Here is a 13,951-nt window from a genome sequence, read left to right as displayed (position 1 = left end):
GTGTGGCACTTGATAGTGAAAGCTGAGAATTTGTGGTTCGGTGGAATTCTTCAAGAAAGGAGACACGTCCAATTGCAGTAATTACAGAGGAGCTTCCCTGCTGTCTGCCACAGGGAAATTTATCGCAAGAATCTTCCTCAACGGTCTCCTCCCAGTGCTGAAGAGCTAATCCCAGAGTCACAATGTGGATTCCGCCCACGAAGATTTTCACCTCACGACAAATTGTCATGATTTTCACCTCACGACAAATTTCACAAAAATGTAAGGAGCGGCATCAACTTCTGTACATGGCCTTTTTTGATCTCACAAAGGTCTTCAACTCTGTCAACCGAGGTGCATTATGGAGTGTCCCTCTCAAATTCGGCTGTCCTCACAAAATTTGGTACCATCCTCCGCCTGCTTCACGATGACATGCAGGCCGTGATCCTTACCAACATATCCACCACAGACCCAATACAAGCGCAGATCGGGGTCAAGCAAGGCTGTGCCATTCCACTCTTCTCAATCTTTCTCGCTTCAATACTTCATCTCACCTTGAACAAGCACCCCGCTGGAGTGGAGCTAATCGATGGGAAATTGTTCAATCTTTGTTGCCTCCAGTGCAGAAGAAAGGTTGTATCAACCTCTGTCATTTTATGCAGATAACGCTTGCATTTGTGCACACTCGGAGGCCGAACGAAACCATTGTTGACACCTTCACTGAAGCGTACGAGAGACTAGGCCTTACATTAAACATCCGTAAGACAAAGGTTCTCTGCCAAGTTATCCCCAGCATACAGTACAGTCTGCCGATTATCAAGATCCATGTCGAGACCTTGGACAGCGTGGACCACTTTCCATATCTCGGGAGCCTCCTGTCAGCAAGGGCAGACATCGATGACGAAATCCAACACCGCCTTCAGTGTGCCAGTGCAGCCCTCGATCGCCTGAGGAAAAGAGTGTTTGAGGACCAAGATCTCAAACTCGGCATCAAGCTCATGGTCGACAGAGCCGCAGTGATACCCGCTCTCCTATATGCTTCAGAGACATGGACAACATACAGCTGGCACCTCAAAAGCACTGGAGAAGTACCACCAATGCTGCCTCCGCAAAATCCTGCAAATCCATTGGCAGGATAGGCGTACCAACGTCAGTGTTCTCTCTCAGGCCAACATCCCCAGCATCAAGGCACTGATCACCAAGCACCCGACCCACCCGTCCCTTCAAGCACCACCTGCGACAGAGTCAGTAGATCCCGCATATGACTCATTAGTCACCTTAGAGCTCATTAGTGTTGAAGCAAGTCATCCTCGACTCCAGGGAACTGTCTAAATAGAAAAGAGAAGACGACCTCAAGATGGACCAGCCAACCATGCTATTGTACAAGAGACTCCGTGGCACTTGATACAGTAAAAGTTGAGAATTTGTGGTTCTGTGGAATTCTTTGTAAAAAAAAAATCAGGAACATAATGAACTAACAGACATGTGTGAAATTATACTTGCACTTTGGGGGGCGTGGGGGTGCGCGGGGAGGAAGAGAGATTAAAAACACAGTAAGCTACTGTGTCAGAAGAGTAATTTTATCAGTTCATCAAGTGAACAGACCTTAAACATCCTATTACAGAATGTACGAGATGCTTACTGAACCCATTCCATGGGGATGTCCGCTTTAGCTGAATCCACTGTAAGACTGTTACAAAAAGAACTCGTCAAAAATCACTCACTGCAACAAATATCGCAAGTGGCAAGAACATTTGCTGACTGCAAGGACGGGCGAGTGACGACAAAGCATTGGAATGTTGCTCTTTCAGCCAGGGTTTTAACCAAGGTTAAAATCAATTCAGAACCTCCTTCTCCTTAATACGGAAAGAAATTCTCTCGCGAGTCACGGGATAAAAGAGCAGCCCCAGGATTCAGCACGGCGCCCCCCGACCTGCGAGAGAAAACCATCGCAGCAGAGCGCAGATAAAAGAGCCAGCCACTGCAGGGAGCGGTGCGAGCCGTTCTAGGAAGGCAATGGATTCTAGGAGGGCGACTGGATTGACGTCATTGGAGTTCAGGCAACAGATTGGAGCGGAACGAGACCAGCAGCGGGGTTGGGTCCCAAGTGGAGAAGGAGCAGCGAGGCCCGGAGATCGAGCCCAGTGGGGAGCTGCAGTCAGAGGTGGTGAGCAGTGGAGGATCGGCGGGGCCGTGGACAAGGAGCGGCGGGGCCGTGGACAAGGAGCGGCGGGGTCGTGGACAAGGAGCGGCGGGGCCGTGGACAAGGAGCGGCGGGGCCGTGGACAAGGAGCGGCGGGGTCGTGGACAAGGAGCGGCGGGGCCGTGGACAAGGAGCGGCGGGGCCGTGGACAAGGAGCGGCGGGGCCGTGGACAAGGAGCGGCGGGGTCGTGGACAAGGAGCGGCGGGGTCGTGGACAAGGAGCGGCGGGGCCGTGGACAAGGAGCGGCGGGGTCGTGGACAAGGAGCGGCGGGGTCGTGGACAAGGAGCGGCGGGGTCGTGGACAAGGAGCGGCGGGGTCGTGGACAAGGAGCGGCGGGGTCGTGGACAAGGAGCGGCGGGGCCGTGGACAAGGAGCGGCGGGGTCGTGGACAAGGAGCGGCGGGGTCGTGGACAAGGAGCGGCGGGGCCGTGGACAAGGAGCGGCGGGGTCGTGGACAAGGAGTGGTGCAGCATGTAACAACAGCGGGATTGGGGCCCAGGGATGGCACAACAGAGCTTGGTCTCCAGTCGTTTTGGTTAATCCTTGCCACTGGACCAAGGCCTTGCTCTGTCAAGCCTGTGTGGTGGTTGGTGTGCAACGGCCACTCCATGCAAAAAAAAATTAACGCACAGGAATCTTCCCCCCCTTCAAGATGTAGCTCGAGACCTAGAATGTCAGGTCCCTCATTGAAACACCTGTGCTTTGGAAAGCAGTGACAGAATCGGTCCGAGTCAGCATGGATTTATGAAAGGGAAATCATGCTTAACAAATCTCCTGGAATTTATTGAGGATCTAACTAGTAGAGTGGACAAGGGAGAACCAGTGGACGTGGTGTATTTGGACTTTCAAAAGGCTTTTGACAAGGTCCCACACAAGAGATTGGTGTGCAAAATTAAAGCACATGGTATTGGGGGTAATGTACTGACGTGGATAGAGAACTGGTTGGCAGACAGGAACCAGAGAGTCGGGATAAAAGGGTCCTTTTCAGAATGGCAGGCAGCGACTAGTGGGGTGCTGCAGGGTTCGGTGCTGTTTACAATATACATTCATGATTTAGATGAAGGAATTGAGTGCAATATCTCCAAGTTTGCAGATGACACTAAGCTGGGTGGCGGTGTGAGCTGTGAGGAGGATATTAAGAGGCTCAGGGTGACTTGGACAGGTTATGTGAGTGGGCAAATGCATAGCAGATGCAGTATAATGTGGATAAATGTGAGGTTATCCACTTTGGTGGCAAAAACACGAAGGCAGAATATTATCTGAATGGCGGCAGATTAGGAAAAGAGGTGGTGCAATGAGACCTGGGTATCATGGCACATCTGTCATTGAAAGTTGGCATGCAGGAACAGCAGACGGTGAAGGCGGCAAATGGCATGCTGACCTTCATAGCGAGGGGATTTGAGTATAGGAGCAGGGAGGTCTTACTGCAGTTGTACAGAGCCTTGGTGAGGCCTCACCTGGAATATTGTGTTCAGTTTTAGTCTCCTAATCTGAGGAAGGACGTTCTTGCTATTGAGGGAGTGCAGCAAAGGTTCACCAGACTGATTCCTGGGATGGCTGGACTGACATACGAGGAGAGACTGGGCCTGTATTCACTGGAGTTTAGAAGGATGAGAGGGGATCTCAGAAACATATAAAATTCTGACAGGACTGGACAGGTTAGATGCAGAAAGAATGTTTCCGATGTTGGGGAAGTCCAGAACTGGGGACACAGACTAAGGATAAGGGATAAGCCATTTAGGACTGAGATGAGGAGAAACTTCTTCACTCAGAAAGTTGTTAACCTGTGGAATTCCCTACCACAGAGAGTTGTTGATGCCAGTTCATTGGCTATATGAAGAGGGAGTTAGATATGGTCCTTACGGCTAAAGGGATCAAAAGGTATGGAGAGAAAGCAGGAAAGGGTTATTGAGGTGAAGGATCAACCATGATCTTTCTGAATGGTGGTGCAGGCTCGAAGGGCCGAATGGCCTACTCCTGCACCTATTTTCTATGTTTCTGTGTTTCTATGAACTCGTCTTTTTTGGTGTGGAAGCGGGTCATCCTCGATGCTGAATACTAGACTGAAAGAAATGAGTTTGGGTCATCTCAATACAATTCCCAATAAAGAGTTGCAGCACAAAACAGCTCCAAAATGGACAACCTCATTGGGAATGCTTGCTGTGGGGATGAGGAAATGTTGCACTGGTTCACAAAGAGCACTCTTCCAAAGTTCAGGTTAAAGTGCACTATATTTACCAAGATGGCACATTGCTCTGGACTTTACCCAGAATGTACCAGACCCAAGAGTTCTCAATAGTGAATTCAAAAAACAAATAATCCACTCTCAGGGAAGCCACCACATGCTTCAGTGCTTCAAAACACCAATCAGGAGATGGAATATTACAGTTTGATGTGGTTGTATTGACCGGGTTACATTTTAATAATTTTATCAGGTTGCATTTAACAAGTACAAAGCATTGTCATGTTGTCAGTAAGCTATGGGGGCAGTTGCTAATTATAAATTGCATTGTCATCAGGAGCACAAGAGTTAAATGTACACTTACCATCCCCGAGGACACTGTCCTTCAGTTTCCTCGTCCCCTCAATGCAACAGGATTAACATCCCTTCAATAGCTCCAGTTGGGCAAAATGGTAGCCAAGATACATCTGACTCTACAATGTGCTAGCTCAACTTGAAAATGGGCAAATTACACAGCGACAGCTTAGTACCAATGAGCAGGCTGAGTAGAGGTACTATAAATTGTTTAAAAGTTAAAAAGAAAATGGGTAGAGAAGTGTAATTCTATTAATAATTCAACCACCAAAACCCGATTAACATGCAAATTAATTGCATGGAATCCAACTCTCTTATTTATAGCCATTAATGTAATTAAACATTAATGGCTATATAAAGTTAGGTTTTTTCCCCAAAAATATGTTTGATGACAAGTACTGCAACAAATATTTAAAACAACAAAGAACTTCGCTTCTCTATTTCTAAGGAATTGGGACTTTCACTTGGATCAATGTGTTTTAGTGCTGGTGCTCAAATCAATTTGGCTCTTCTAGCCCGTATATTTGAAGGTTATAAGAACATAAGAAATAGGAGGAGAAGGCAATCGGCCCTTCGAGCCTGCTCTGCCATTCAATAAGATTGTGGCTGATCATCAACTTTCCGCACTGTCCCATATCGCTTGGAGTCCAAAAATCTATTGATCTCGGTCTTGAATATACTCCACAGCCCTCTGGGGCAGAGAATTCCAAAGATTCACCACCCTCTGAGTGAAGAAGTTTCTCCTCATCTCAGTCCTAAATAGCCGACCCCTTAATCTGAGACAGTGACTCTTAGTTCTAAACTCACCAGGCAGAGAAAACAGCCACTCAGCATCTACTGTGTGAAGCCCCCGAAGAATTTTATTAGATCACCTCTCAGTCTTCTAAATTCTACGGTCATCTAAGATCAGCTTCAGGAGGTAACTGAGATATAATCACCACTGTTAGTGACCAACCCATAGAAGTCAATGTATTATTACAACAGGCTGGTTACACAGTCATTGGGTCTCAGAGTACAACATGTGAAAGTCAATCAGGAAAGAAAATTGCAGTTTAAAAAAAAAATAAAGTGGTCAAATCTAATACAAGTTACTAAAAAAGTTAGAAGGGGTGAAACGGAAGGATTTTCACTACTGATACAGCTCAAATGATGAGCGGAAACTCGGAGCAAATGTGTCAATCATCCACTGCTGAACATGTCACACCACCCAGGGAAGACACTTACTTTGCATATGCTTCTTCAAAAGTTCTGAAAATAAACACTCATGGAGAAGTTATTTCACCAGTAAAATGATGCCCAAGACCATCAGGAACAGTTTCAACATTTTGTTTTATGCATTTTCAAAATAATAATGAAATTTAGTTTTAAACAAACTTTTCAGTGGGGAAAGAGAAAAAGCTGAAAATCAGTTTGTCATGACATCATCTGCAAGTATGACACCGTGCAATTTCAATACAATTACCATCGATCACAAAAAAATCATTCACCATTAGGGTATAAAAGGTTTTCTTACTGAAACTCTGCTGCAAATTCACCCAGCTCTTGGAGGCTGCAGACGATTCCTGTTGTAAGGCACTGCTGCTCTTGGATTTGGGAACAGTTTTCCACGAAGGACCAGAAGCGATGGGTTTCTTAGCGTTGGTTTCCCTTTAAATAGAGCAGGACACACAATGAGCCTCAGAGAAATTGGCATTTACTGTGAGGCACGGGAGTGGCCAAGACTGACAGATTATCAATTCCCACATGTATATTGGAGGAAAGTCCAAAGGGAAATTCATTGAGGTAGACAGTGATGCAACCTTGCAATGAAGGGCGGATTGCAGGCATAAAGAGACTGCAGTATTTTTATGATAATCCCTGTTGTGTCCCTATCATTTATTTAGTTTACACATCTTGAGCAATGTTTATAATTTATATCAAATGAATTAAATGGTTTGTATGCATGTACAAAACACACACTAACCAAAATTAACTGTTTTTGCCAATATATTTACTACAGAAAATAAAATATAAATTGTACTTCAATCCTAACTGCAAGTCAGGAATAAATGTCTGTTAGTACATCAAGAATACCATGGTGCTATTACCATTGTTTTTGCTACTACTGAACAGAGCCTACATCGGGGGGGGGGGGCACTCAGTCAAGCTCACTGGATTTCATTTCCCCCTTAAAAATATTGGTATTGGAAAAAAATATCGACAGGGGTTACGCTCGAAATTTGGAAAGTTACTTTGTACAAATGGAGGCAACTCTTGAACTTTCATGTTTCTGACATAGAACATAAAGCAAAATTAAATTCATGACTTCCTGTTCTGGCAGCGAGTAAGAAATGCAAAGTAATCAGGTGACTGATTTACCTGAAAGGATTGACACTGGAGTTGTGCATTCCCCCTGGCATCCCATCAGTAACTGAAGTATCCAAACTGACTGGACTGTTGCTGTTGCGCTCACTGCTTTCGTAGCCAGACTCCATTCTCTGAATAAAACGTTCACTTTCTCCCAGACTGTGGATCCCGGCTTGTTGCATACCTTTACCAGGATACCCAGCCTTCTCGTATCTGTCATTATTGATCTGTACGCCCTTTCCTTCATTCTTCATATTGTCGAGTGTCAAAGGAGCACCTCCAAATCCGACTGAACTTTCAGCCTTATTGTGGTTCAAATCTTTAATGCCATCTTCGCACGTTGCATTCATCTGTGTGTAACATGCAATTCTCCTCTTCTCTTTCGTGAAAATACTGTCAATATTGAGGACCTCCCGTTTGGGTTTCCACATGTAGGTCTTTGACCTGCTCGATGAGCACGATTTGGATTCACTGCTGGTGCTTTCCATTTCCCAGTCTCGTCCACCTGACCGTCCACCTGACATTCGGAAGCTGCCATTATCTACAGGGTCCACCACCTTTGCTGGAATGGGTTTGCTGTTACTCTGCTCTTGGTTATGCAGCGGTCGGTTATGAATAATATTGCTCATAGTTTCTCTGAAGTCCTTTAATCTACTCGTCGCAGGTTTCGGTCCAGTTCTCGGGGCTTGTTTCTCTTTCAATGTTTCACCTACAATTTTGGGCATATAAAACACACAGTATAAAGTGTACACAAGAGCAGTGACTCCACTAGTCACAAGTGCCCACCACCCTTCACAGCCACACCTGTACCAACCTTCACTTCCAAGTTCATGGCACTTTTGCAACAGGGGCTCTAGACTCCTTTCCTCACCTTCACTGTGATAACCACAGGACGGAACTTCATCCGATTTCTCTGGTTTCCCTCGATTATCAGGGCGCCTAGGTCGGCTGGAACTCCGCCTTCTATCCACAGAAATCCCTTTTTTGAAAGGAGGTCGTTGGTTAGATTCACTGTCTGTATGATGCCCTGGGACAAAATATCAATTTCTTAAGATAAAATGAATAATTTTAAAAAGAAACGAATATGGCAGAGCCAACGAAATGGAGTGCCCCACCTTCAACTCACTGACTGACACATTGCCATCAATACTCACCGTGAGAATATCACTGTGATTCATGGCATTAAACTCCTGTCATTATTAAACAAAGGCTTGCCTCTGACTGTAATTATACTGCAGTTCGTGATCTCATACTTCCAAAACTACAATGAGCTTCCCTCCCGAACAGTAAATTTGGGCTTGAAGGCATGGGAGCATCTACAAACACAAACCATTTCAAAAGCTCTGCTGGACGTTATGAAGTGCCACTCTGAAGGAAATTTTTCTAACCTCCCCTTCCCAACTTTGTCATCATTTTACATGTGCCCTCTCACCCAGCAGTGGAAACAATATTACTTGCATCATAACCCCTCCATCAGGTCACTGCTTAACCTGCCAACTCTAATGAAAAAATACCAAGCTTCTCAAGTCAAATTGCATGTGTGCACTAAATGCCAATACATGGGCAATTTCTTTCTTACAAACAAAAAGGTCCCGAATGTAAAATTCTGTATGCATCAGCAGAATTTTTATTTTTAAAAGGACAGTTAGATGCTCAACATGTAATAAAACCCATTACCATGGCCAAGAGTGTCCAACCCAAGCTGCTGAGAGCCACACAATTTCCCAATCCGTGCCCGTCTCCACTGCAAGTCTCTGCCTGAATCTCTCCAATCAGGTTTTCACCCCTACCACAGCACCTCAAACCAATGTCACAAATATACTTTATCTCGCCTTGCCCTTTCTGCAGGCATGGGTCCACCACACGTCCTTCCTCTCATGCCTTTCCTCTGTCGTCCAGCTTCATGGAATTGTCCTTGCCATTGTAGCAAGATTGGATTGAAGCAAGAACATCCTCGGCAATGATTTCTTTTCCTGCCTCTGCACCGTGACCCCCCCCACCCCCCACCCCCCGGAGTTCCCCAATGATCAATCCTTGAACTCCTCCTCTTCCTCAACTACATGGTACCCTTGGTGACATCATGTGCAGACATAGGATCACCTTCCACACGTGAGCTGATGCCCAGTTCTACCTTTCCATCACTTCTGCCAACCTCTCCATGGTTAGTGTGCGGTCAGATTGCTTGACCAATATCCAGTCTTGGGTGAGCCATAATTTCCTTCAGTTAAACATTGTTAAGACTGAAGCCACTGTCTTCCGCCCTCACCACAAACTCTATACCTCTGCCACTGATTCCAGCCCCTTCTGCAGCTGAACCAGACCGTCACAACCTCGTTGTCCGCTTCAACCACGAGCTGAGCTTCCGATCCAATATCCTTGTTAATACAAAGACCACCTACGTCCACATCCGGAGTTCCTGCTTTAACCCCCGCCACCTCCCTTTCCTCTTTTAAGGCCCTCCTTGAAAGCTTTTGGTTGCCCTAACAAAATCTACTTCTTTGGCTTGGCATTCATTTTTTTGGTTATGCCTCAAAGTGCATTGGGCGTTTTTCTACATTGAAGGCATTGTATAAATGCAAGTAGATGTTTTGAGAAATCCACACACATAGGGTTTCTGTTTGCCCATTTTGAATGTCTACTCTCTCCCCGCAGTGACACACCTGACTGACTTAACGCTAGAGAGCATAGGCAAGAACCAGAGCTCAGGGACCACAAGTGTGTGCAGAGGTACTGCTGCAATATACAAGGTGTAATACTTGCAAGTTTTCCATTGCTTGTCCAGCCACGACTACCCAGCAATTGGGCATTAGCATGCTGGCTTACCTGGAGCCTGGGAAAAGAATCCCACTTCCCAATGACAGGTTTACCCCTCCCTTTGGCCTGCCAGATTGGCTGGTTAATCATCAGCAGTGCCCAGAACATAGCAAGCAGTGACCCCGGTCAGCAGCAGCAAAACCTCAGCGAGTGAACACAGGTAACTGCCATGGCAACCACTTGTTGGAGACCGGGGGGCTCTCCAGGCACCAGGTACACTATTTTGGGTGATTCGACTATTTGAACTCCAGGTGGGGCGGATCAATATATTAGATAGAGCAGCACTCCTATTCCATGCTTCACCACATTAAAAACCTACATTAGTTGATGAATCTGAGCCCATGCATCACAAGTAAAACAAAAAGGAATATACAAGGTTTAATTCTTTCAACAAGACTTGTACTCACAAAATATTACTTAGTGATATTTTCGAAGGGTCTCACAAAACACATACTCTTAACATCTCAAGTACTGGGTTGAAAATTTGAGAGAATTGATTCAATTTCTTTTTCAGATTTTATTATACCTCAATTCTCTGTATCCACTGTAAAATTTCTTCTCCGAAAATGACAATCCTTTATTGTCTTAATTTAATCCATTTTGCCAGGATCTGACCTGCAAGTGATTGATTTTCTATTCTTAGGGCTACGCATCATTTCTGAATTTATAGTACCTGTATCCCTGCTGCTTTGAGAGGCTGTATCATTCTCCATGTTGTAAATCACTGTACCCTGCGAGTCAGAGGAGAAATGGCTGACCATAGACTCATGATGACTGTATTTGTAATGGTAGCTCTCATTAGAAGAATCTGTCCTGCTGTCACTTGATATAGATGGCTCTCTTCCTGCAGAAAGGCAAGCCATAAAAAACATGAGTCAGTACTATCCAGAGCACACAATATATTCCAGTTATACCTGCCATCTCAATTGGTTTTGCTGCACACTTTTAAGGGAGTGCAATCCGGCAGAGGAAACAGAAGCCTTTTCATTTTAGAACAGTCAGGTGCCAATAAATCAACTCTTAATCTATACATAAGCCTTTCAAACTCAGCAATTTTCAAGGGAAATAGCTTCAAAACACAATTTCTACACGGGCACCTTTATCAGCTATTTAAGAAAAACAGGAAACCCAAGTATTGTGCTTAGCAAGTAAACACTCCATACAGACTTTCCTCAAACTTCAGTTTACATCATATCTAAACAAACTTAAATCATTAATAAATGAGTCTCATTGTCAGCACCCTTTTCCAAGAAGAAAAAATAAATAACACAAAGATTTGTAATTAAATGTTTCTGTGCTTTGGTTGTGAATATATTGGTTTGAACTGTGATTGTAGATGACATCTGCAGGGGAAAGAATAGAAACACAGAAATTTACAGCGCAGAAGGAGGTCATTTCGGTCCATCGTGTCCACGCCGGCCGACAAAGCCACACGGCCCTTGGTCAGCAGCCCTAAAGGTATGAGCTGAAGTTAGAGCTAGCAACGAAATCTCCCCTCACCCTACTCATATTCGCATCCCTTTCTCCCCGACAACCCCAAACGTTTAACACTTGCTTGGGTGCAATTCCGCAGGCACCAGCTACCCTCGGGTGCCTCAAGATGTGTCGCTCCGAAGCCACTCCTTCATTCCTATTTCAGCCTGGACAGTTAGTGTCGCGATCAAGCCTTATTCTGCAGTCAGCTAGTGTTCTCTTGCGCACAGCACCATTACTGGATCACAGCTGGAAGCCTAGCCAAGAGCGCAAAGGCCAACTGGAACACCCAACCACCCTGGCTGAGATCTATTAACACAGAACAGATTAGGGATCAAATAATGGGATCATCCTCATCCGTGCATCTCGATAACACACCGGGCAATGCATTTACCAACGTTGCATTTCTAATGTTATCTTCTGGTGGCATATTTTTTTGTGGGCATTTTCTAACCCTTTCTACTTTTCTGACCACAAACTAGCAGTTGATCTGCTCCTATGACCCCACTGATCGCATTCTGAACAACCTTCAAAAGCAGAACAAAGTTCAGGGATTTCTCTCCATCTCTTTGAAAGGGGTTCTCATGCTTTCATTCTCACCAGCAAAGTCCAATGTCCTCGCCCCCACCAAGAGCAAATATGAAGACATGAGTAATAGTCTCTACAGGCTGTTTGTGAACAATATATATATCTGGTCCACTTGAGTTTCTGGTCAATGGTGACCCCCAGGATGTTGACAGTAGGGGACTCGGCGATGCTAATGCCACTGACTGTCATGGGGAGGTGGTTATGCTCTCTCTTGTTCGAGATGTTCATTGTCCGACACCTGAGGGGCGCGAATGTTACTTGCCATTTATCAACTCAAACCTAGAAGTTGTTCAGGTCTTGCTGCACATGGGCATGGACGGCTCCATTATCTGAGTAATTACCAATGGAGCTGAACACTACAATCATCCTCACTTTTGACATTATGATGGAAGAAAGGTCATTGATGAAGCAGCTGAAGATGGTTGGGCCTAGGACACTGCCCTGAGGAAATCCTGCCACCTCATCCTGGGGCTAAGATGATTGACATCCAACAACAACCATCTTCCTTTGTACCAGGTATGACCTCCAGCCACTGGTAATTTTCCCCGCTGATCCCCACTGACTTCAGTTTTGATACAGCTCCTTAATGCACACTGAGTCAAACGCTGCCACGATGTTAAGGGCAGTCACTCTCAGCTCACCGTCGCAATTTACCTTTTCCGTTTGGACCAAAGCTGGAATGAGGCCTGGAGCCGAGTGGTCTTGGCGGAACCCAAATTGGTCATTTTGGTGACTAAGTGCTGCTTGCTATCACTGTCAATGTGTCCTTCCATAATTTTGCTGATGGTTGGGAGTAGGCTGATGGGGCAGTAAATGGCTTTTTATGGACAGGACATACCTGGGCACTTCTCCACATTGTCGGTTAGATGTTAGTTGTAGCTTTAATGGAAAGCTTAGCTGAAGGCTAGTTCTGGAGCACAGATCTTCAGCAATACAACCTGGATATTGTCAGTACTGTAGCCTTTATCGAATTGGCTGACGACTGGCATCCAAGATGTTGGGGACCTCAGAAGCAGGTCGAGAAGGATCATCCTCTCAGCACTTCTGGCTGGGGATGGTGGTGTACATTTCAGCCTTGTCTTTTGCACTCACATGCTGGACTCCGCCAGCATTGAGGTTGGGGATCTTCAGGGAGCCTCCTCTGTTCGTTAGTTGGGTAACTGTCCATCACCATTCGCAACTTGGTGTGGCAGGCTGGCACAGCTTTGACCTGATTAAAATATATGGAAGCCTTTAAACGGGCCTTTATAATGTAACATTTTGCGTCAAGAAATTAATTGGGTAAGGATTGAAGATTTTAAAGCTGAGAAGTAAAGCATGCAAGATATGACTTTCATCCTGCAATTTCCCCCACATAGAAGCTTTCCAATCTCATCCTGGATGTTGCAAGAGACAAGGGACAGTCGCATCTTCACAAAGGAAGAACTTGCATTCACTCCTGATTACTCCAAAGTTCCAAGATGCAATTATTTCATCAGAAATGTTGACAAAGGGCTGACAACAGACTGCCTGCCAACCTGGGAGAAACACTGCGTGGTACTGGCATTGGTGGGTGACAGAAGAATGTAAAACCAAAAGTTTAATTAAGAAAGACTTATGCCATTCTTCTGAGGTAAAATGAGACACTCAAAGAGTCCAATTCCTCAATCTGTCCAGGCGGAATCAAATGCAACGAGAGAGAGATTTCAATCATCCATGAATAATAAAAGTCATAATTACCTGAATCTTCACTGTCATAACAGGTTCTGCTGTACTGATGGCCATCTGCTAGGGGCAGATCCTGTACTGACACTGGAGTGCCTCTTGGATCTGCATACAAAAGTAGTAAGGGCTGATAGTGGCTCTTAATGCATCTGGTCACTACGTCCTTCCACTTGGGTCCAATCTAAATCAAAAACAGGAAGAGTTGCGACACTGTAGTTATTACTGTACAACTTCAACTGCCTCATCAGCACTGAAAGTGTTTCAATGCTTTTAAACTAGCATCATAATCCAAATAAGCCTAAAACA

General features: G+C 45.3%; 1 protein-coding gene across 5 annotated transcripts in view; it reads right to left on the bottom strand.

Moving 5' to 3' along the window:
- The window catches only part of LOC139234820 (ubiquitin carboxyl-terminal hydrolase 54-like), a 141,063-nt gene that overhangs the window by 21,093 nt on the left and 106,019 nt on the right, over positions 1-13,951 (bottom strand). For 2 of the 5 annotated variants that reach the window (XM_070865522.1, XM_070865524.1), the window contains 5 exons: positions 13,661-13,826; positions 10,554-10,724; positions 7,881-8,093; positions 7,079-7,775; positions 6,234-6,367 (listed from right to left, as the gene is read on the bottom strand). In XM_070865522.1, coding sequence (XP_070721623.1) covers positions 6,234-6,367; positions 7,079-7,775; positions 7,881-8,093; positions 10,554-10,724; positions 13,661-13,826 — 1,381 coding nt within the window. The remainder of the gene's footprint in view (positions 1-6,233; positions 6,368-7,078; positions 7,776-7,880; positions 8,094-10,553; positions 10,725-13,660; positions 13,827-13,951) is intronic. The other 3 variants (XM_070865526.1, XM_070865525.1, XM_070865527.1) reach the window with 3 other exon arrangements.

This window comes from Pristiophorus japonicus, chromosome 22 (genome assembly GCF_044704955.1).
Source record: "Pristiophorus japonicus isolate sPriJap1 chromosome 22, sPriJap1.hap1, whole genome shotgun sequence".
Classification (NCBI taxonomy): domain Eukaryota; kingdom Metazoa; phylum Chordata; class Chondrichthyes; family Pristiophoridae; genus Pristiophorus; species Pristiophorus japonicus.
Note: the sequence above shows the minus strand (reverse complement) of the source record. Positions and strands in the feature narration are given on the sequence as shown.